Source organism: Mus musculus, chromosome X (assembly GCF_000001635.26).
Source record: "Mus musculus strain C57BL/6J chromosome X, GRCm38.p6 C57BL/6J".
Taxonomy (NCBI): domain Eukaryota; kingdom Metazoa; phylum Chordata; class Mammalia; order Rodentia; family Muridae; genus Mus; species Mus musculus.
The window spans coordinates 53,299,990-53,321,995 of NC_000086.7; the positions used below are offsets into that span (position 1 = coordinate 53,299,990).

The 22,006-nt window shown below is 39.4% G+C and overlaps 1 protein-coding gene and 1 pseudogene across 5 annotated transcripts in view; both read left to right on the forward strand.

Annotated features, from left to right (window-relative positions):
* Positions 1-22,006, forward strand: part of Fam122c (family with sequence similarity 122, member C) — a 57,768-nt gene that overhangs the window by 26,571 nt on the left and 9,191 nt on the right. For 2 of the 5 annotated variants that reach the window (NR_153100.1, XM_006541548.1), the window contains exon 8: positions 1,369-1,424. Coding sequence is in view for 3 of the 5 variants with exons in the window: in XM_006541548.1 (XP_006541611.1) it covers positions 1,369-1,398 (30 nt within the window). In the remaining 2 variants the exon portion in view is untranslated. Of the gene's footprint in view, positions 1-1,368; positions 1,513-3,755; positions 3,797-22,006 lie in introns of those variants that run through there. The other 3 variants (NR_153099.1, XM_006541549.4, NM_028671.3) reach the window with 3 other exon arrangements.
* Gm14585 (predicted gene 14585) lies at positions 14,505-15,214 on the forward strand (annotated as a pseudogene).

Here is a 22,006-nt window from a genome sequence, read left to right on the forward strand (position 1 = left end):
TGGCAATTTTAGTTTTTTTTGTTATTGTTTTTGTTTGTTTATTCAAAGTCTTCTCTCTAGACTGGACTTGAACTTGTGGTGATCCTCCAGCCTCAGCCTCCCAAGTGCTGACTCATATATGGCCATTTATTTTTCTCTCTCTTTTGCAATGTTTTTATTTTTCCCTCCCTCCCTCCCTCCCTCCCTCCCTCCCTCCCTCCCTCCCTCCCTCCCTCCCTTCCTCCTTCCCTCCCTCCCTTCCTTCCTTTCTTTCCTAGAGCTAGAACTCAGGGCCTTGTGCTAGTAGTATACTAGTCCAGCAATCTACCAGTAATCTATACCCTTGGCCTTCACTGTACTTTATATTTTGAGACAGCATGTTAATAAGTTACCCAGGGTGGCCTTGAACTCACTGTGTATGTCCGACTGGCCTTTCATTTGTCATCTCCTTGACTTGACCTCCTGAATAGTTAGGATTGTAGGGCTATCAGGCTAAGTGGCAATGACAATGATCAATTTGAGTTTATGTTGTCTGAAAATGCTAAATTATTTGTAAAGTAAATTACTTTTGCAATGCTGGAGATAAACTCCAGGCTATTATGCAGGCAGGGCAATCACTGTATCACTGAACTTACCCCCAAGTATTTCAGTGTCTTAAAAGAAAGTACAGCTCCAAGTTCTGTAAAAACAAAGAAGTTATTTCTCTTTAGTTAAATGAAAATGCCATTTGTTTCCATTCATCATTTCAATTATACTGAAAAGAAGCATCAAGGGACCAACAACTTCTTAACCTTGGCTTGACCATGGTCTTTCTCTAACCGAGTTTGAATTTGTTCTTGAGGATCAGCTATCGATATCTCTTTATGTATTTACTTTTAAAACAGGATCTCATATAGTTCAGGCTACCATCAAGCTCACTATGTAGTGGGGAAAACCTTTAACTTCTGATCATCCAACCTCCATCTCTTAAATACTGGAATTACAGACATGCACTACCATATCTACTTTATACAGTGCTGGGGATCAAACCTGGAGAATTTACCATGCTGGCTAAATACTCTACCTACTTATACCTCCCCACCCCCAGCTTTCTAAAGCACTTGAAAGAAAAATCCCTGGGGATCTGTAGCTTGGTAGAAGTAGTCTACTTAGTAGTAGTGGTTGCCTATCATGCATGAAATCATGAGTTCAATCCCCAGAATTGCAAGAACTTTTTCATCTTTTTTTAAAATCTTATTTCATACTAATGTTTAGAGAAAGGCAACATAGAGATGTGATATTGTATAATATACATAGTTCTCATTAGTACATAGAGTTAATTATTTATAATGAATTGATTGATTTTGTTTAAAAGTTTTCTTGTAATAATTATGATGGTTTTATTTTTAGAATCCACACCACGACCATCTGACCTTTTAGCTCAAGTATCCTGGAAACATCAAAAAGTAATGATACCTTTACATTCTGGCAGATATAACTTAAAATTGTGTTGTAAAATTATCTAATATTAAATGCTATTCATTTTTTGTTTTTATTTGGTTATTGTTTTTGTTCTTTTAGACTCTGGGTGGCTTGGAACTTATTATGTAGACTAGGCTGACATCACACTCATGGAGATCCACCTGCTTTTGCCTCCCAAATGCTAGAATTAAAAGCCAACACACCTGGCTAAAACCTTACTTAATTTATTTATTTTAAATATTTAATTTGGGGGAAGTTCATACATGAATACTCTATTTACACACTTTCCATCCCCCCCTCTCATTATGCGCACATGCATGTATCTGTGGTTCGGTGTATGCATGTGACAGCAGCCATCCTCAGAGGCAAGAAGAATATGTCAGATCCCTTGGAGCTGGAGTTACAGGTGGTTGTGAACCGCCTGGTGTGTGTTTAAGGGCTCTTAGAAAGCTGAAGTCATTTGTATATTTAAAAGTATGGAATTGGGAAATGTAGATAATTTGGTAAAGTACCTACCTAGTATGCAAGCAAACTCTGAGTTCAATTCCTATCACTGCATAAACTAAATATGGTAGTGCACGCCTGGAGTCCCAATATAATGGAGGTAGAGGCAGGAAGATCAGAAGTTTAAGGTCATCTTTGCTATATGGAGACTTTAAAGCAATCCTAGGCTACAGATATAATAAATAAATAAACACATAAATACAGAAATAAAAGCTTAGGTTGAGGCTCAGTAGTGAAGTGCTTCTCTAGCGTGCTTCTGGCTCTGGTTTAATTAAATAAACAAACCAATAGTGTGCTTAAATTAGAGGTAATTTACTGCACTGGAGTTGTTTTCCCTTTGCTACAGTTATACACAAAATATTGTATTACATGGTGACATTTTCTTAGAAATTTTTCTTTGGGTTTGATAGTGTGGCTGAGTTGTAGAATTCTGGCCCAGCATGCATGAGGCCCTGGGTTCAATCCTCGACACTGCCTACAACTTTTTAATCATTCAGTTTTGGCATGAAAAAACTTGGTCTCTTCCCAGTAACATACCCCCCCAACACACACACACACACACACACACACACACACACACACACACACACATCTTGTATCTGGGTTTCAGCTATCTAGAAGACAACTGTCTTATTTGTTTGTGTATCCCTAAGGCAATTCCAAAGTGAATTCTCTGTATGCCACATAGTCTGTATGTTGTCAGACTCTCCCAGGCATATTCTATACAAATTTGATAAAAATTCATTCAATCATTAGTGATCAGACTCAATAGCAGGTAAGTTGAAATCTAATCTCATTCAAGTATTTTGGAATATTAACATTCACCTGGGAAACAACCTCTGTCATATATGGAGCTCATTAACATAAATGAAAGGTAGGGAATGATAGTATAAAAGTAAAAAAGAAGATTCTGGTCAGGAAAACTCTTCAAAAGATTGAGGGCTCTAGAAAGTTTGGGACTATGAGATAAAGATTGGTCTCTCAAGTGCGTGTGATAAGGAGCAATTCAGTTCTGTAGGATAATCAAGAGCTGACAAGGCTTCAATTGGCCAGTCCAAGACATTTGAAGATGCTAGACAGCTGTAAAATACCTTTAAACCAGTACTAGGATTACCAAAGCATATTTTAAATGTTCTTTTATGAGGAATGCATTTTTGTTTTTCACGTTTTAATTTTAAGTGGAAAGTAGAAAATGAGTCTTTTTTTCTATAGCAGTCTAAGCATCATCTGGCAAGGGATGAAGTGCACTGTGCAAGCTGTGCTTTTACTGGAAGAAGGGCTAGTGAATCTGTCTCTTGGGCACTTTTGTTGTTGTGTTGCTGAGAATTGAACTCAGGGCCTTTCACATGCTAGGCAAATATTCTATCATGGAACTAGCCCTCTAGGCCTTCTTGGGTCATTTTTAAATCATAGCCCTAATCATTTACCACTCATATATACTCTACTTGAGCCTCAGTTTTTTCTCATGGTCAGATAGTATTATAAGAACATAAATTGCAAGCATCAATACTTACATCAAGATAATGACTGTAGCAATTCTGCCCTTACATATATACAACTAGGATTAAATCCAGGGCCTCAGCTGTACAAAGCAAGCGTTCTTTGTCATGGTCATATCCCCAGCCTAGTAGTGCTGTTTTTTCATAGGCAAATGTTTCTGGTCAGTATTTTGAAATCTGTTTATACAGTTCATTGCATGCTATAAGAGAATTTATCTATTTAGCTGTAAACATATGCTTACAACTAAGATGTTTACAAAACATATTTAGAAAAATAAAGCTAAGTATAGTGACACATGTTTATAATTCCAGAACTCAGGAAGGCAAAGTCAGAAGATTGCCGGGCCTACAGAGTGAGTTCAGGCAAGATTGGGCTACAGAGTAAGATCCAGTCTCAAAATAGATGGAATTTGGTTAATACTAAAAATGGTAGTTTCTTAAAGATAATTCACTTTGTTCTAATGAATTCACAAATAGAAACCATATAGGTAGTTTAAGGCAGCCACTCAAAACACTTGCCCAGTCCCAAACTCTACACATACAGTTAAAATGGCCATTCTGAAGCAATGGAGTCGTGCTTTACAATTTACATATTCACTATCAAGTATCAACCAGAAAAAACAAACAAACAAACAAACAAACAATGATGGAGTTGAAACTTTAAAAACCTAGCTTTGTATCCACTTTCATAATTCATGTATCCAGAGTTCCCAGGTTTGATTCCTGTGTGTTTCCTTCACTTCACTGCAGTAACACTTTCTATGCTGAAAATCCAGCCATACACCTTTCAGGAGCCAAATACCTAGAAAACGTTTCACTTTCATTTTTGTGTTGGTTTGAAGCAAAGTCTCATGTAGCCCAGGCTGGCCTTCATGGTCCTCCTGTCTCCACCTCCCAATTGCTGTGATTACAGGTATGTTCCAACAAACTCCCGCTACCCCTTGGTTTTGCTTGTTTTATCTGATTTGTGTGATTGGAGGGAGCCAGAGTCCACGTTTTTGCACCTGCTAGGCAGTACTACTAAGCCACATTCTGAGCGCCTTCACTTGCTTTAAGAGCTGAGATCTGGATTTACTTATAGGAACAAATCAATGAAATTATTAAACATAGAAGACCATATATTTCAATGAAGTGTAATTGTTCAATTAACCACCCAGAAATATAGCATTAAAATCGAATGCTTAGATCTGGAAGTGTAGCTCAGTGGTAAGGCACTTGCCTAGCATGCTGAGGACGTGTGCTTGATCTCCAGTACAGTAAAAAAAAAAAAAAAAGAAAGAAAGAAAAGGTTCTTAATGTCCATTCCTGTTTTAAATAATGCTTCCAGTAATTGCTAGTTTCCATGTAGGAAGGAAATGTCATCTATCAAAGCAATTATGAAAATCAATGTACTTAGTTATCCACAGATCCAAGGATTGCTTATTTTGCACAGGAATCTTTGGGTGTTTAATTTGTTGGGAAGGTGTAAATAGAGGAACAGCGAGATGAATAAAAGCTAATTGAATAGAAAGAAAATCATAAGTAATTGGGGCTTCACTGAATTTGTGTTCAACTGATTAGCCCTGATCAGCTTTACATTCTAATTAAGTATGGGGGAAAAGAAAATGTCAACAAAGTGTAGCCTTTTACATTTGTATGAATTTTCTTTTGCTCGTCTTCATGACTGTTGCCTAACTTGATTACAGGTTTACTATATTAGGATTTTTTGAAACAAACAAAACCAAACCCAAACCCAAAAGAACCCCTCATATTTACAGGTGTTCATTAGTGGTTTTATGTTTTTTAAACCTCAATTATTTTCTTTTAAAAATGTTAATGATTTTTAAATAGGAAAACATCATGCTAAAATTTTTAAATATAAAGTAAATGCTATAAGTAGAAATGTACCATCATGAAATGAAACAGATGAAATAAAACATTGCTTAAAACATTAATGAAACATGTTTTATCTTTAAATATAATTGAATGATGAAAATCTGATGTAGGCCTACCTGAGCAAATGACTGTGCAGTTGTTTTTGTTTGTTCATTGTTATTTGAGACACCTTCTCACTGTGTTGTGATGGCCTTCAACTCACAGTGATCCACCTGCCTCAGCATTCGATGTGCTAGGATTCCAGGTATTAGCCACCAGGCCCCTGCTGTTAAGATTTGAAAACCAGTGACCCTGATACATGTTCATCTGTGATGCAACTGAATTTTGAAACTTTGAACCAAGGATTTTGCACAAACTAGGCAAGTCCTGTACCACTGAACTACATTTCCAGCCCTTTGAATATGTATGAGGTATGAGACATGATCATCCCCTGAAATGAGACAGGATTTTATAAATTGGTGAAGGACAAATGGACTAAAATATCTTCTTTGTTATTCAACTTCATTGCTTGCCATATCTTTCATGCACCAATTATGAACGTATGAGGGACTCTTCAAGGACTGAGGTCTGCTTGCTGTGCTATTTCTTCCTGAAGCTGTAGGGAGCAATACACATAAAAGTTCACCTATACCATTGGCCAGTTAGCCCAAAAGAATTTTGTACTATAAAGGATGCTAAGTTCAAGTATAAAGACTAATGAAGAAGGTAAATAATGGGGACTGACAAGCCGAGCTTGGTGGCATTTAATCTGTACCTCCAGTACTTGGGAGATGAAAGCAGGAAGATTAAGAGTTCAAGACCATTATAAGACCTTATAAGTTTAAGGGCAGTCTAGACTCCATGAGATCATGTTTTGTAACACACAGATAGGATTGAAGGACAACCTGGCTAAGGTGTCTGCCATCCCATTGAAAGCTAGGGCTTATCCAAACAATCTGGCTAGCTAGGTGTGTATACCCATCCTCCCTCACTCCTCCTATATGCCATTACTGAAACTATGTGCTTGGACAGAGTATGACATTCCCCTACAGAGGAGGATATGGTCTTTAATCATGAGTATACTAACAGCTGTGCTCCCCACACAAATTCTACACACACACACACTCATGGGGGTACAGGGAGAAAGAGAAAGACAGAGAGCCCAAATTGATGGTCTATGAGACCACTACTGAGTTAAATAAAGGACTTGTCTTGCCAGCAAATAACTATCTTAATCACTTTTTTTTTCACCTCAGGCAAATACGATATAGTTGTCCAATTTCTTTGAGGGTTTGGTTTAGTCTTTTGGTCTTTTGGGTCTGGGTTTGCTATGTAGCCTTGAACTTTTGATTCTCTCACCTTAACATAAGTACTAGGAACATAGTCTTGTGCCACATAGGCAGACAGTTTTAACTGGTTTAGTTACTTGTACAAAAGAATGCTAAGAATCAAAGATAACGTGGTGTTTCATTCTCTTTTCTTTTGAGTTTGTACACTGGAAATATTTATCTCTTCTCCCTATGCCCTCCTCCTCTCATTTTTTTTAATTAAAAAAAAGGTTTTTTTGAGACAGTGTCTCATGTTGACAAGGCTGGCCCCAAACTCACTATTATGTAGTTGAAGTTCGCCTTGAGTTCCTGTCCTTCCAACCCGCACCTTCTCAGGTGTTAGGGTTACCTTGCTTCCATTCCTTAAATGATTTTTATTGTTGTTGTTGATTTCCACATTACAGCAGTTGTATTTTTTTCATCATGTTTTGTGTTTAAGTTTTTATTTTTTAAAATTTGTACTAAAGTTACATTTTGAAATCTTTGTCATCTCGAGAATTGTCATATTAGTTTTTCACAGTGAAGTGTCCCTACGGATAGTTTGACAATGCACTAGAAGCTAGTTGGCTGAAAATCATGCAAGTGTGGGGGACAAGACAATAATAAAGGGGATCAATGTTATCAGAGTACACTCCACACAGGTATGAGAATGTTACAACAAAACCCATTATTTTGTGCAATTAATACACACTAGTAAAAGGTCTAAAACAGGGGCTGGGCATGCAGCTCAGCCTAACTCTCAAATACTTCAAAGCATAATGTTTAAGCCCAATATATGTATTTAATTACATTCTTATTTTGCTCATGACTTTATAGATGGATAGCAATCTATTTACCCGAGTAACTTACTGAGACTAAACAAGAAAGTTCACTTTATTAATAAGTTGAATTACTGGATCAGAGAAAAAGCAGAGTTCTTAAAAAATGTATGATTACTAGCCAGGCATGGTGGTGCATACCTGGGACCCCAATACTTGGCAACTAGAAGCAGCAGAATCAGAAGTCAAGCTCAACCTTGTCTATGTATGAAGTTTGGAGAGAGCCTAAGCTACCCGAAAACCTGTCTTACAACAAGAACAAACTTTATGATAATTAAATCAACCGAAGCAGCAATTTATTTTCAGCAAATTCCTGATGACTTTCTAAAACTTGTATGGTATACAGGGAAGCTTGAGATACTATCCCTATCTTCAGGCAAGAAGTATCAATTATTAAGGATAAGGCAATCTATAATAACATAACCTCAAAGAAATGAATGGAAAGCTCTTTATACTCTAAAGACAGCATAGAAGGGAAATATGAGAGTCCAGAGTGTGGTGCTCCCCTGAAATCCTAGCACTCAAGAAACTAAAGCAGTAATGTTGCAAGTTCAAGGCCAGCCTGGACTATAGAGTGAGACCCTCTCTTGAAAACAAACACAAATGAGAGAGGGAGGAGAAGAGGAAAGATATAATGGTGATATAACTCATTTCTAGAAAGCTAGAACTGTTTGCAGGGGCCTGTAGGAGGGTGGAAGTTATTAGATTATTGAACTCATAAACTCATTAGGATCTAATTTTTTGTTTATGTAGTTTTCAGTCAGAGTTCCACCATCCTCCTGCCTCCAGCTACTCTTAAAATGGAAGGACTTTGGAAATGTTTTTAATCAATCTCTCAATAAAGTTACTTTTGTAAAAATTCCAAGCAGATGATTAGCATTCAGTGGTCCAGAGAATGAAGCAAGAGAATAGAGAGTTACAGGCTAGCCTTAGAAATATTGAAAAGTCTTGCATTTAAGAAAAACAAACAAACAAACAAACAAGCCACAACAGTGACACATGCAGAAATCCCAGCACCCTAGAGGTGGGCAAAGGAATAGAACTTTCCTCATTACATAGTAAGTGGCTGTCTTCAAAACACAAACAAAAGCAAAAGGAAAGCCAAACCAAACAACAACAACAAAAATCCAATGGATTCCAGAAAGATCCTCTTTAAGCCACAGCTTGAAATCTTATTAAGAGCCAGCTGTCACAGCAGTTAGTTCTCTTGTTAAACAGCTCTCACAATTAGAAATCTCCTTTCTTAAAAACTAAGGATTGGTTTAAGTTTAAAGTTTTGGCTGGGTGGCTTGTTTCATTGGCTCCTTAGTGCCAAGGTAAATCAAGTAAGCTATTAAAAGCACACGCGTTAGGATTCTAATCTGCATTAATCTTTGTCCCTGCTCATTGAATTATTAGTACTCCCACAACAGGATATATTTAATCTCATCGCCTAAATGAAAAATTTTAATTCACCTAGAAGCAACTATATATAAATACATGATGAAAATGCATCCATGGTATTGGATATCTATGGGGGGAAACTAATTATGATTCCCCTCAAGTGTTTTAAATTACTTTAGAATCTTAAAAGTTGTGCTTGAAAATTCTATTATATAGATAAATTTTGATGTCAGATAGTTGAAATTGTGCATTTAGAAAAGACCAGGAAGCCATATGAATGTCCCCCAAAGACAGCTTATTTCCTTGATAGTCTATGATTTAAAACAAAGCCAGGAATTGGTAGGACAGACCTGTAAGACCAACTCTGTGGAGGCTGAGGCAGAAAACCATTCAAGATCAAAGGTCAGCTTGCTCTACACAAATGAGTCCCAGTCACCATAGTGAGATTCTGTCTTAGACAAAGTAAATAGAATTGATTTTCAAAATTCTTCAATATGTAAGTACAGAGACTCATCATACATCATATAGGAATCTTGGAAATGTGCTCAATCCCTTTAATAATAGACTTAATGACCATGGTCTCCCAGAAACAAAGCATTAAATGAATGATGTTACTAGTTGGATCCTTAATGAATCGACTTGTATACAATTTGGAAATCGCTGTGGCTTTACTGGTAACAAAGATCACACAATCCTTTTGCTGGGAGGGTCCATCCTATAACTTTATGAGATGGTGGGTCTCAATATCTAGCCCCAGCTAACATAAAATTTGCTTTGTAGACAAGCCTGGCCTTGAACTCAGACATTGACCTGCTTCTTCTGCTTTCTGTGAGTTTGGATTAAAAGCACATATCTCCATACCCAGCCCAGACTTTTATTTATTTTTAGTGTTTTGCCTGCATGTCTGTATATGTACCAAATGCATGCTTGGTGCCTGAGGAGGCCAGAAAACACAGAATTTTCTGGAACTGGAGTTACAAGTGGTTTGTGAGCCACCATATAGGTCCTGGGAACTGAACCCAGGTCTTCTGCAACAGCAGCAAGAGTGCTCTTAACCTGAGCCATCTTTTGCCTCTGGACTACTCTTAATAAATATAGGAGTCCCCACTTTTGTAACTCAAGTTCTGCCTGGGTTCTTAGTGACTTTGAATAGTTCACTTCAGATCCCTGGACTTCAGGTGTTTGCTCTGTAAACTAGAGTTGGACTGGACATTTCTAAGGTCCCTTCTGCCTCTTAAATTTTTATTGAGTCTGTGAAAATATCTTCCTCCATCTTTGCTGGATGACAATAAAAGTTGTGGCGGCATGAAATTTCAGGTCACTTAAAATATTTAGGAAATTAGACAGCTTTGTAGTGAATATTTTTATTCTTCTTGGCAACAAGAAACTAATTTTGTTCAGCCTCATCAATAGTCTTCTCTATTCCCTAAATTATGCATGATTTATGATGAAATACAGAAAGCTAATTTCCCCCTGGTTTCTTGTTTTGTGTGAATAAATGGTCCTCTCAGGCTTCCCTTATTAATAACAAGTTCCAATGGACAGAGCACTCACCATTAAATTTTCTTTGTGCTGTAACTACAGCTTAAGACAAAACAACGTAAGAGTTATGCTTGGTATCTTTGTTCCAGAGAATCAAGAAAGACATGCCCAAAGTGCCATCAAGTATAAAAATGCTATCCCGATAAGCACTGGGAAGCACTAAAGAGGAAGCTAGCAGCAAATGAGCCTTTTCTTTTTCCTCAATAATGACTCTATGGCTAGAAGACAAGCCCTCAAAGGTTAATTTAGTTTATTTCTTGGCATAGGCCTTTGCTTGGTAAGTCTCCATTAAACATGAATTAAAAAGGACACACTTGAAAGTTGCAAACAGCTGGCTTGTGACCGTGCTGAGGGAGGAAATACTTAAAAATGTCATTATCCAGCAGAGGAACCTAATTATACTTCTAGTCTCGCTCTTCTGAAAGGAAGGCTTTGGTTTGCTTCCTTAACTAGACTTGGAGGAAGCTCTTCCTGCCTTCACATCAAGCCCTGTTCCTGGGTTCTCCTCCCTGGAGAGAGAGAGAGCTTGGAAAAAGCAAAGTGCAAATTTAGTTTGCTTTGGAATCCATCCCCATGCCCTATTAATTAGCAGAGTTTTTGTTTGTTTTGTTTTGTTTTGTTTTTAATGGTAAGAAAATGCAAAGCTGTTGGGAATATGGGAAGAGTGGCATTCAAATTCAGTATGCTGGATTCCTAATGATCTTGCTGGTGGAAGTTTGATATTGCTAAAAACTCTTCAAGCAGTAAACTTTTTAACAGGTTCTTCTCCTCCACCTTTTCTACCCTCTCCATAAACTCTCCTTCTCCATCCCCTCCTTCTCCACACCTCCTCCTTCATTCACTACCCATGCTTCTTCTGCCAGTGCTGACAGTAAACCTCAGGGATGCTCACACACCAGGAAAGCATTCTACACAGTATACAATACTCCCACTCTTCACTCTCCAATACAGCAAATACAGATTTTCTTAGGGAAAAAATATGAGGCTGAGGCTGTAGCTTAGTTGGCAGAGTCCTTGCCTCGTATACAGGAGTTTTAGGTTTGATCCTTGGCACTACATAAACAGAGTATGATAGTGCAATCCTCTAAGTCTAGCACTTGGAAGGTGACATAAGAGAAACAGAAATTCAAGGTCATTCTTGTCTGTATGTTGAGTTTGAGACCAGCCTGGAATATATGAGAAGCTGTATCAAAAAAAGAAAATCATTATAATATTATTTGTAAATGTGAAAAAATGAAAGATCATTGCCTTCAAGGTAAGATATTGGGTCTCCAATGTATACTGTCTTGGGCTGTTAATCAAAAAGTTGGTGGTTGGAGGCCACTCAGGAATGGCAGTGTTCCTTTCCCTCTATCTTTTCATGGGTTCATTTTTTCTTAAATAGGATGTGGAGATCTTTTAGCTGGCTTTGGTGATACTTGTAGCAGTTAGGAGATTTGGAGGCAAGAAGATTAGGAGTTCAAAGTTATCCTCACTACACAGCAAGTTTGCAGCCAGGCAGGAGTTTCTTGAGCCTCAGAAAACAAAACAAAATAAAATACAAACAAAAATTAAACTAAATAAGAAACAAGTGCTGTGGTGGAGCAACTAAAAAGTCTATATCAAATAATGATGGTTGGCCATGCAACCTAATTAAGTGATGATACAGATGACAACATTGATGAGTCTTGAAACAGTATGCGAAGGAAGACAAATCAGACATAAAGGACCACTATTATATAATTGTAATTATATTAAATAATTTGAATAAACATATTAATAATAACGAGAGGTAGATATCATTAGAGATTACCAGTGGCTGGGACAGGGATATGGGAAGTTACTCTCAGTGAGCATAGTTTCTGCTTGGGGATAATAAAAATGTTTCAGAAGTAGATAGTACTGGTGTTCATGCAACATAAATGCAATTTGTGTCATACTTTAAATGGTTAGTTTTAGGTGAGAGCACAAAATGAAAACTCCCAATACCAAACATTGGCATCAATTATCAGATTAGCAATTGTCTAGGTATTTTATAAAACACGAATAAGTCAGTATTCTAGCAAATTAAGAGGCCACCCACAGAGACCAGGGTCAAGAAAGTTCATTCAACTCAGTTACACTCACCTGTCTCTGTTTTCTTAACAGAAAGAAAAATCAGTTTAGTATACCACAGACAGGGCAGCTGGGCAGTAGCAAGAGTAGCCTGCAGCCTACACTCCCTCCCCTCTGTGGTTGCGAAAACCCAAGAAAGGGGATGCTGTGTGGAGCATGTTCAAACTGTTTAACCTATGTCCTTGTTTCTGAGCATCCAATTTGTGGCATTGGTGCTGTGTAGAATACACTTCGGGAAACACTGGGCTAAATAAAGTGCATTTCGTAGAACTCTCCACACATCCTAAGATCGATGCTTTGGCACGAAAAGATGTTTGTGACTGCACTGTTGCAAAACCACAGTGGCTAATGGAATCTTACTTTTGTTTTTAAAAATTTTATGAATATACTGTATTTGTCCATATTGTGCACAAATATATGTGAATATATTTTGCAGATGGGGTGATGACATTTCTCGAATTTCCACAAATAGGCAATCTGTATCATCTTTCCACAAATCTGTTCTCCCGTGGGTTTGCCATTCCCACTACTGTTTCTTTGTGTGTATCTGTGCATGTGAGTTCAGGTGCCTTAAAGGCCAGAAGGAGGTGTCACATTCCCTGGAGCTGAAGCTACAGGTGGTGGTGGTGGTGAGTAGCCTGACATGGTTGCTGGGAACCAAATTCCTGTTCTCTTGTTCCAGCCCTCTGTCATCTTTCTTTGAGATGTCTTCTCTAATAGCTATTTTATTGATATTCTCAAAGTGTGGCACCCAGAAATTACCATGATACTCCATGCATTTTGCAAAAAAAAAAAAACTTCTTTCTTTTTTTCTTTCTTTTTCTTTCTTTCTTTCTTTCTTTCTTTCTTTCTTTCTTTCTTTCTTTCTTTCTCCTTTCCTTCCTTTCCTTCCTTTTCTTTTCTTTCTTTCTTTTCTTTTTCTTTCTTTTTTTTTGTTTTTTTTGAGACTGGGTTTCTCTATGTAGTGCTGGCTGTCCTGGAACTCACTGTGTAGACCAGGCTGGCCTCGAACTCAGAAATCTGCCTGTTTCTGCCTCCCAAGTGCTGGGATTAAAGGAATATCACACCATGCCTATTATCCACCATCTTTTTATTTCTAAGGGTAGACAGCATGTTCCAGATCCTAACAAATTCCCAATACAATTCTCTGCATTTACTGAAATGTTATGAGAATTTTTTTTTTGAGACAGAGTCTCACTGTGAGGCCTTGGCTAATTTGAAAGACACAATGATCTGCGTACCTCTGCTTCCAGAGTCCTGGAATTAAAGGTGTGTGCTGCCATGTTGGGCCCTATGCTATTAGAACTTGATACCAAACACTGAAAGAGAAGGGAGCTTCCATAATGATGAGAAAGGCAAGGGTTCCTCCAGATACATCCATTTGTCTAAGAATTTCATAAATTCATTGTTTTTAATTGCTGAGTAGTACTCCATTGTGTAAATGTACCACATTTTCTGTATCCATTCCTCTGTTGAGGGACATCTGTGTTCTTTTCAGCTTCTAGGTATTATAAATAAGGCTGCTATGAACATAGTGGAACATGTGTCCTTATTACATGTTGGAGCACCTTCTGGGTATATGCCCAGGAGTGGTATTGCTGGATCATCTGGTAGTACTATGTCCAATTTTCTGAGGAACCACCAAACTGATCTCCAGAGTGGTTGTACCAGCTTGCAGTTCCACCAGCAATGGAGGAGTGATCCTCTTTCTCCACATCCTTGCCAGCATCTGCTGTCACCTGAATCTTTGATCTTAGCCATTCTGATTGGTGTGAGGTGGAATCTCAGGGTTGTTTTGATTTGCATTTCCCTGATGATTAAGGTTAAGAAAACTTTGTTTGTTTTTCCATTTCTGTTATCATTCTTCCCATACAGTAGCTCCCCGCCCTGGAAAAGCCTGTTTAAACTATATGACCTAGCTTTAAACAGCACACAAGTCAGTTACTTTCACCAAACCTGTGCACTGAGGTTTTCCAGAGTAGCTGCTTCCTTACAATGACCACAGCTTATTCGGAAGGCTTACTTAATAGACATAAGTTCTGCCTTTCTGCTCGGCCCGTTCTCCTGTATAGGAGGCAGCCGTGGCGCCCAGCCGGAATGGCATGATCCTGAAGCCCCACTTCCACAAGGATTGGCAGCAGTGTGGATACTTGGTTCAACCAGTAGGCGCACAAGATCTGCAGGCACAAGGCAGGGCAGGTGAAAGCGTGCAGCATCGCCCCTCGTCCCGCGACCGGCCCCATCAGGCTCATCATGAGGTGCCCTAAAGTGAGATACCACACCAAGGTCTGGGCTGGCAGGGGGCTTCAGCCTGGAGGAGCTCAGGGTGGCTGGCATCCACAAGAAAATAGCTCGCACCATCGGCATCTCTGTGGACCCGAGGAGGCGAGAAACAAGTCCATGGAGTCACTGCAGGCCAACGTGCAGCACCTGAAGGAGGACCACCCCAAGCTCATACTTTTCCCCAGGAAGCCTTCTGCTCCAAAGAAAGGAGACAGCTTTGCTGAAGAACTTAAGCTGGCCACGCAGCTGACAGGACCCGTGATGCCCATCTGGAATGTGTACAAAAAGGAAAAGGCCAGAGTCATCACAGAAGAAAAGAACTTTAAGGCTTTTTTGCCAGTCTCCGAATGGCCTGTGCCAATGCCAGACTCTGGCATCCGAGCAAAAAGGGCGAAGGAAGCTGCAGAGCAAGACGTTGAAAAGAAAAAGTAATGAGCTGTTGGAGAGTTGCAATAAATTTTCCATAAAGAAAAAAAAATAAAGTCCCAATCTTCAGTTCCTTAAGATTTTCCCAGCATGCATAGTGGCACATATTTGTAAATCCAGATCCTGGGAGATGGGGTCAGGAGTATCAGGAGTTCAAACTCATCCTTGGCTGTCTAGTTTGAGGCCACCCTGGACTCTAGGAGAACCTGTCTCAAACAATACAGCAAAACAATTGCACCAATTTGAAGCTTGCAATAAAAAATGCCGACCATTTCCATGGCTACGTAACATTTCCTCTTGGGTTTAATTCTCCTGCTTGTCCACCACGGGCTCTAGGCAACCACTTATCTCTTTTTCATCATGAAGAATCTAATGTATGCAATCATAATGTGTATCATTTTGTATCTGGTTATTTTTATTTGGAATAATATCTTTGGAATCCATCTGTGTTGCTTCCTGGATCTGTTGCTCATTATTTTATCACTAAATCGATGTTGGGTACAGTTGGTCTCTTTGTTTACTGGGAAAGCTGCTGTGAACATTCGTGTTTAAACCTTTTTATGGATTGAGCTTTTTAAAAGAATATTTCTTTTTTGTGTGTGTACCTGTGTATGAAGGGGCAGGGTATTTCTGGGCCAAGGCATGTTTGGAAAGGCCAGAGGACAACTTGCAGGAGTCAGTTTTCTCTATCCACCCTTGTGGTCCCAGGAGTTGAACTCAGATCATGAGACTTGGCAGCAAGTGCTTTTACTTACTGACCCAGATTGCCAGCCCATGGATGTATTTTTTACTTTCTCTTGAGTAAGTATGTAGCAGAATGATTATATGATGAATGTATGTTTAACCTTATAAAGTATTGCCAGCTGATTGTTTTCAATGTGCATTTCCCAGTCTTTGTTCCACTGACAGTGAATGGCCTTTAATATAGTTCATATGTGAATTGTCTAAATAACAGATTTTATTTTGTTTTGTTTTGTTCACTTGTTTTGATGTTGTTACTTTCTTTTATTTTGTTTGGGAATTTTAGACAGAGTCTTCATGTGTATTCCTGACTTGCCTGTAATTCCAGGTTGGCCTCAAACTCTCAGGAACTCTTGCCTTCATCTCCTGAGTGTTAGAATTATAAGCATGTGCTGGCTAAACAACATTTTTATTCTGAAGTCTAAATTTTAAAAGTTGTGGTATCCAATATTACTTGGGATAAAGAAATTACCAATGGCTGGGTGTGGTGTCGCATGCCTTTAATCCCAGCACTTGGGAGGCAGAGGCAGGTGGATTTCTGAGTTTGAGGCCAGCCTGGTCTACAGAGAGAGTTCCAGGACAGCCAGGGCCACACAGAGAAACCCTGTCTCAAAAAAAAAAAAAAAAAAGAAATTACCAATGATGGCAGAATATAAGTTTTACTTTATTTATTTTATCACAATTGTTAATCTAATTATATTTTTGATCAAATAACTTAACTTGTACGTGTTGGGTTTTAGTATTCGGTTTAACATAGTTACCTATCACTGTTCAAAATGACTGGCTACAGAGATTTTGGAGTTCCTTTGGTTTGGTTTGGGGTTTTGGTTTTATGAGACACAGTCTCTCAGGCAGGGCTCAAATCGTTGGCTCTCCTGCCTTAGCCGTCCAGATTTAGAATGAGAAGCAAGCGCTGCAGCACACCTGGTTGTAGGTTTTGTTCATTTGTTTGTGGGTTTTTTTTTTGGCATGGGATTTTTACTATCTAGTCTAGGCTGGTTGATACCTCCCAAATTCTAAGGTGACAGGTATGTGCCACCATTCTTGGTGTGGGTATACTTCTAAAATAAAAATCCAAGCTTGGAACAATAGGGTACACTTGTAAATTCTAGCACATGGGAGGCTAAGGCAGGAGAATTGTAAGCTTAAGTCCAGTCTGTGCTACATAAAACCCCATTTCAAAACAAAAGCAGAAATTCAAGGTAGGCCATACCTAATTAAAGAGGACTTGTGACTTGTTGAAGTCCCAGTGATATAGTCAGTGTGCACATGGCTTTCTGCACTCTCTAATTTCCTGGCAAGAAAAGAATCTGACTTCATAGAAAGATACTTGCCAGTGTCTCATTGGTTATCTGGAAAGCTACCAAGCATAGTATTACCATTTGGATCTCAGTGACAAGAAGAAAAAAAAAAGCTAAATAAAACATTAGATGCACTTGCTCTGTGTTGACCATAGCAAAGATCCAAGGGTTTACATGGAACACGTTACCAAGTGACAAGCCTCTTTTAATCTTGCCTTACAAATAGAAATGATAATGTAAGTGCCAAGGTTGGCTGAGTCTTGTGTGGGATCTCTCCACTGTTGAGTAGGAAAACAAAGCCATTTTGTGTTCTAGTGTAGTCATGCTCTCAGCAGGCTGGTAACTAAAGGAATTATGGCCTAGCTTCACTCATATGGTAAAATCAGTCTTTGGGGATTTTGATTATAAACTGTCTTTTTTTTTCTGCTGTGATATAGGGTCCAGATGACACATTACATCTGGGACAATTAGGCAATGCCTCCTCTACCAGCGATTAGCCCTTTCTACTCTTAGCTTGTTTTTATTATTATTATTATTATTATTATTATTATTATTATTACTATTATTATCACAATGAGAAACTTCTGTTTGGGCTCCAGTTTCCTCTGAGCAATTTAAAACTGTTTAATCTACACAAAGAATATCTTTCCCTTTACAAACGGACTGTTGGAGGACTGCACTGAAAATCCCATTTCAGGCTTCCTCCATTACATTGATCTTTGGTCGGGAACCTTTAATGAACCCTGGGTGACGCTGAATTCTCATTATGCAATGATATGTGGAACCAGGGGTAAATGTACCTCTAGTTAAGAGTTTTTGCTTCAGTCTGGCAAAATCTATTATTAATTTCATGAATGGATATGCTTTCTTGTAAGATGTAGAACCTATGCCTGTAATCCCAGCACTTGGAAGGTAAAAATAGGAAGATGAGGAGTTCGAGGCTGGTCATAGCTACACAGAGAGTTTGGGGACAGGCTAGACACTCATGGAGCCTTTTTAAAAAAGACAACTTCTACAAAAATGCCCAGTAATTAATGCTGTACATCATTAATACCAGCATTTCATGAAACTGACACAAACAAATCACTGTAAATTCAAAGCCAGCCAAGGATACATAGTGAACTCCTATCTCAAAACAAATGAACTTCCAAAATCTACTACACTGAGAGGTAGAAACTGGAACATTAAGAGTTCATGGCCAGTTTCTGCAATATAGTGAGTTCAAGGCCAGCTTGAACTATGTGAAATCTATCAACAAACAAACAATTCTCCCTCAAAAGGAGTCTCTTCCTTTTTACCATATGAGGCTGAACTCACAGGAAACTGAAGAACAGTACATATGCCTTGTGAGGATCAGCAGGTAAACAGGACCTCATTGGGGCCCTCTGTCCTCAAAGAACTTGAATTAGAGACAAAAGAACAGGACAGCTTATCTTCAGCTTCCCTCTCCCTCCCTTGTTTGTTGTTTCTTTCCTTCCAGCTACTCACCATCCTCCTGAACCACTATTTACCCTGATCTGGCCTCTCCTCAAAGGAACCCAGGTCTCTCTTCTAATCAAAACGTCCATCTAACAAGGTTGACATCAAGTTGGACATTCCAATTAGCCTATTCAAAGGACAATTAAACTGACCAATAAATGGAACTCTGTGGGGGAGGCATTTGTGTTTTATAAGCCATATTCTAGCTCAAAAAAAAAATCTCAGCCACTGGGAGAGTCAGTGGTTGGGTGTAGTCTCTGTCATCTTCCTTCCCCACCCCCACCCCAGAAAGCTTCCCCTAAGCTTGGAAGTGGGGCAGGCACTGGCTTCTTTCCTCAATCCCCATTACTATTTCTATTTGTCTGTTGGAAACAGTGGCAAGGGAAGGTTAAATACAACCCAGGTTTCTTCCTAAGAAAATGGGAACAATGCAATGATGTTACCTATTTCGTAGGTTATTGTAAAGATGGATTCATGTTCTGTGTGTAAAAACAGTAGGCTGCCTAGGAAATAATAAGCATGCAATTTAGGAAGCGTTTGTGATTTACAAAGTGGCCTCTGGGAGGAAGAGAATAGACAGCTACCAAGTATCTCTCCTTGTGTCCCTTCCTAGACTTTCGTGGCTTATAATTCTAGGTTTTTATTCATGTGAGTGTTTTGAAGTTCCCTTTAAAATAAATTATAGTAGGAAATTAAAATCATTAGGTACTAGGTGTCTGGTCACATGTTAAATATGATGATAAATGTAAGCAAAATGATTATGTGATTCCTCTTGTGGAATAAGTTCAAAGTGCAGATGTCGCTCACTGGTACAGATTTGTCTAACAGTGACAAGGTCCTTGGTCAAGTCCCAGCACACACACACACACACACACACACAGAGAGAGAGAGAGAGAGAGAGAGAGAGAGAGAGAGAGAGAGAGAGGCACTGCATGTACTATTGTCCCTTGCCTGTCACCACTTTCATCCCTGTCTCTGCTCTCATTCCTTTTTGGTTGCTTGTTTATTTTTGTTACTGAGTTATTGTATGTTTGTTATGTTTTGTTTTGAGTCATTGCCTCATACTTCATCCCAAGCTGGTCTGGAATTCTATGGAGACATGGCCTCAAACTTATGTCCATTCCCCTGCACATGTGGAAACCAGAGGTTAACATCAGCTGTCACTGTTAATTGTTCTTTCCACCTTATTCTCTTAGACAGGGACTCTTAGTGAACAGGGAAGCTCATGAATTTGGCTAAGCTGGCTGGACAATTAGTTCCAGGAATCCACCTGTCTCTGTATTCCAGGCCCAAAAGTGGGGTTACATGTGTCTGCCACTATGCTCAGTTTGAGTTTGAGTCTAGCCTGAGGTACATTTTGAATTCCAGGATAGCCTTGGCTGCAGGTGAATATTGACAGCATTAAATCCGCAAATAAACATTGTTTTTTTTATTGTGTTTTTAGAACCTTGCAGTGCACTCCTATATTTGCACATGTGCCAAGCTTGTGTCAGAGAAATGTGTTGGAGAGTTGCTGCAGTTGCTTTCATCTCTTCTGTTAGACATCACAAGGACAGGACTCATTATTGTATTTGCTGTGGAAGGCCATGGAGCTAATATCAATCCAACTTGTTAGATGTCAGGCAGTGTAATATGTTTTATCTCATCGAATTTTCATAAAACCTGGTAAAGAAGTTACTGTAATAGTCTGTGTTTTGCACAAGAGAAACTGGACTCAGTCAGTGAAGTTAATTGTCTTAATTGAAGCCAGACGATAAGTATCAAGGCTTCAATATCCTAAAATGTATTATGATAAAAAGTTTGCATATATGGTCCAATTTGTAAAACAAAAAAGTATATATACCTATATAAGTGCATTTGAAAACATTAGAAGAAAACATAAGATGTTGACAATTGGTTGATGTCATGTTTTTTTTTTCTATTTTATATATTTGTTATTATTTTCTGAAATGGAATCTTACTGCATGCCCCAGGCTGACCTTAAACTCCCAATCCTCCTCCACACACCTCACCAATGCTGGGCTTACCAAGGTCCACCACCGTGCCTGGTATGGTTTCTGGGTTTTGTAGCAAACAGGATGAGGAAGTGAAGCCAGGAAGCAGATGAGTTCCTTGTGTAACTCTAAAGATTGCTAAATCTAAGAAGTCTGGTGGTAAGGTGGTAATTGTTCTTAAGTAAAGAGGAAAAAAAAACATAGTAGAGAGTTAAGGCTAATCCAAAAGGAAGGGAGATAGAGTCTGGAGCCGAGTAAGAGGAAAGCAAAGGAACCTAGTGCCAAAGCTGGAAGGGAAGGGGTCAACTTGAGCCGAAAGTCTCCACTTCAGGGAGGCTGGAGGTGGGAAGGTGAAAGGCGCGGGTCAGTGGGCAGGTGAAAGAGGGTATAACCTAATGACCTATGTCTGTTCATTAAAATCCAAAGCTTGGTGCTGGGCAGAGGGCTCTAAAGGCAAGAGTCAGGTAGTGGATATGAGGAGATAGAAAGGATTTGGAACAATCACTGAGAGAAATGTGATATCGATGTCTAAAATGACCGCTGCCGCATAGCCCTTGGGGCCCCAGTGGGGGCTGGCCAGCCAGGCTTTGTAGTGGAGCCAACTTCCTGACCTTCTCCAGCAAGAGCAGGCTGCCTGAGAGAGGGTAATGGCAAGAATGCACACAGGGCTAGGGTTTTCACAAGGCTGGGGACTGGCAGAGCAGGTGCTGCCAAGAGGGAGGCAACCCAGGCAGAGCTAAAATGGCTGGCCATGGGCTGAACTGGAAGTTGCTGAACGGAAGCCACTAATGGCTTCTGGGAAAGGAGAGAGATAAAGAAGGGCAGACAGGGGGCTAGCTGTGAGGACTGGCCTCGGAGCAGAGGGTGGGGGTGGCAATAGAAGGCTAAAGTCACAGAAAGAAGTGTCTCTGAGGTTGGGATGTTCCAAGTGGGCTGCTACGGGACCCTGGTGGTGTGAAGAAGCAGTCAAGACATGCCAAGAGAGCACAGGCAGAATTCAAACAACACTTACCTGAGCAAGGATAATGTAGCATTATCAAGGTTACACAACATTCGTTCCATTCAGCAACTCTGCCATAAGGAGCTTTGTCTTACCCACAGGCTTCTGTGCAGGATGACTGCATAAGAAGAGGCAGGCGCTGCACCAGTATCTGTAACTACATCTGATGAGAAACATCCTGAAATCCAATCGTAGCGCATTACGTTTAGTCCATAAAGTGGGTGCCGTTCCTGTCCTGTGCTGCTATGAAACAATCGCTGTGTAGTGAGCCGGAGAAGCAAGGCCCAGCAGTCTGTGTGTGTAGTGTGCAGTGCATTTGA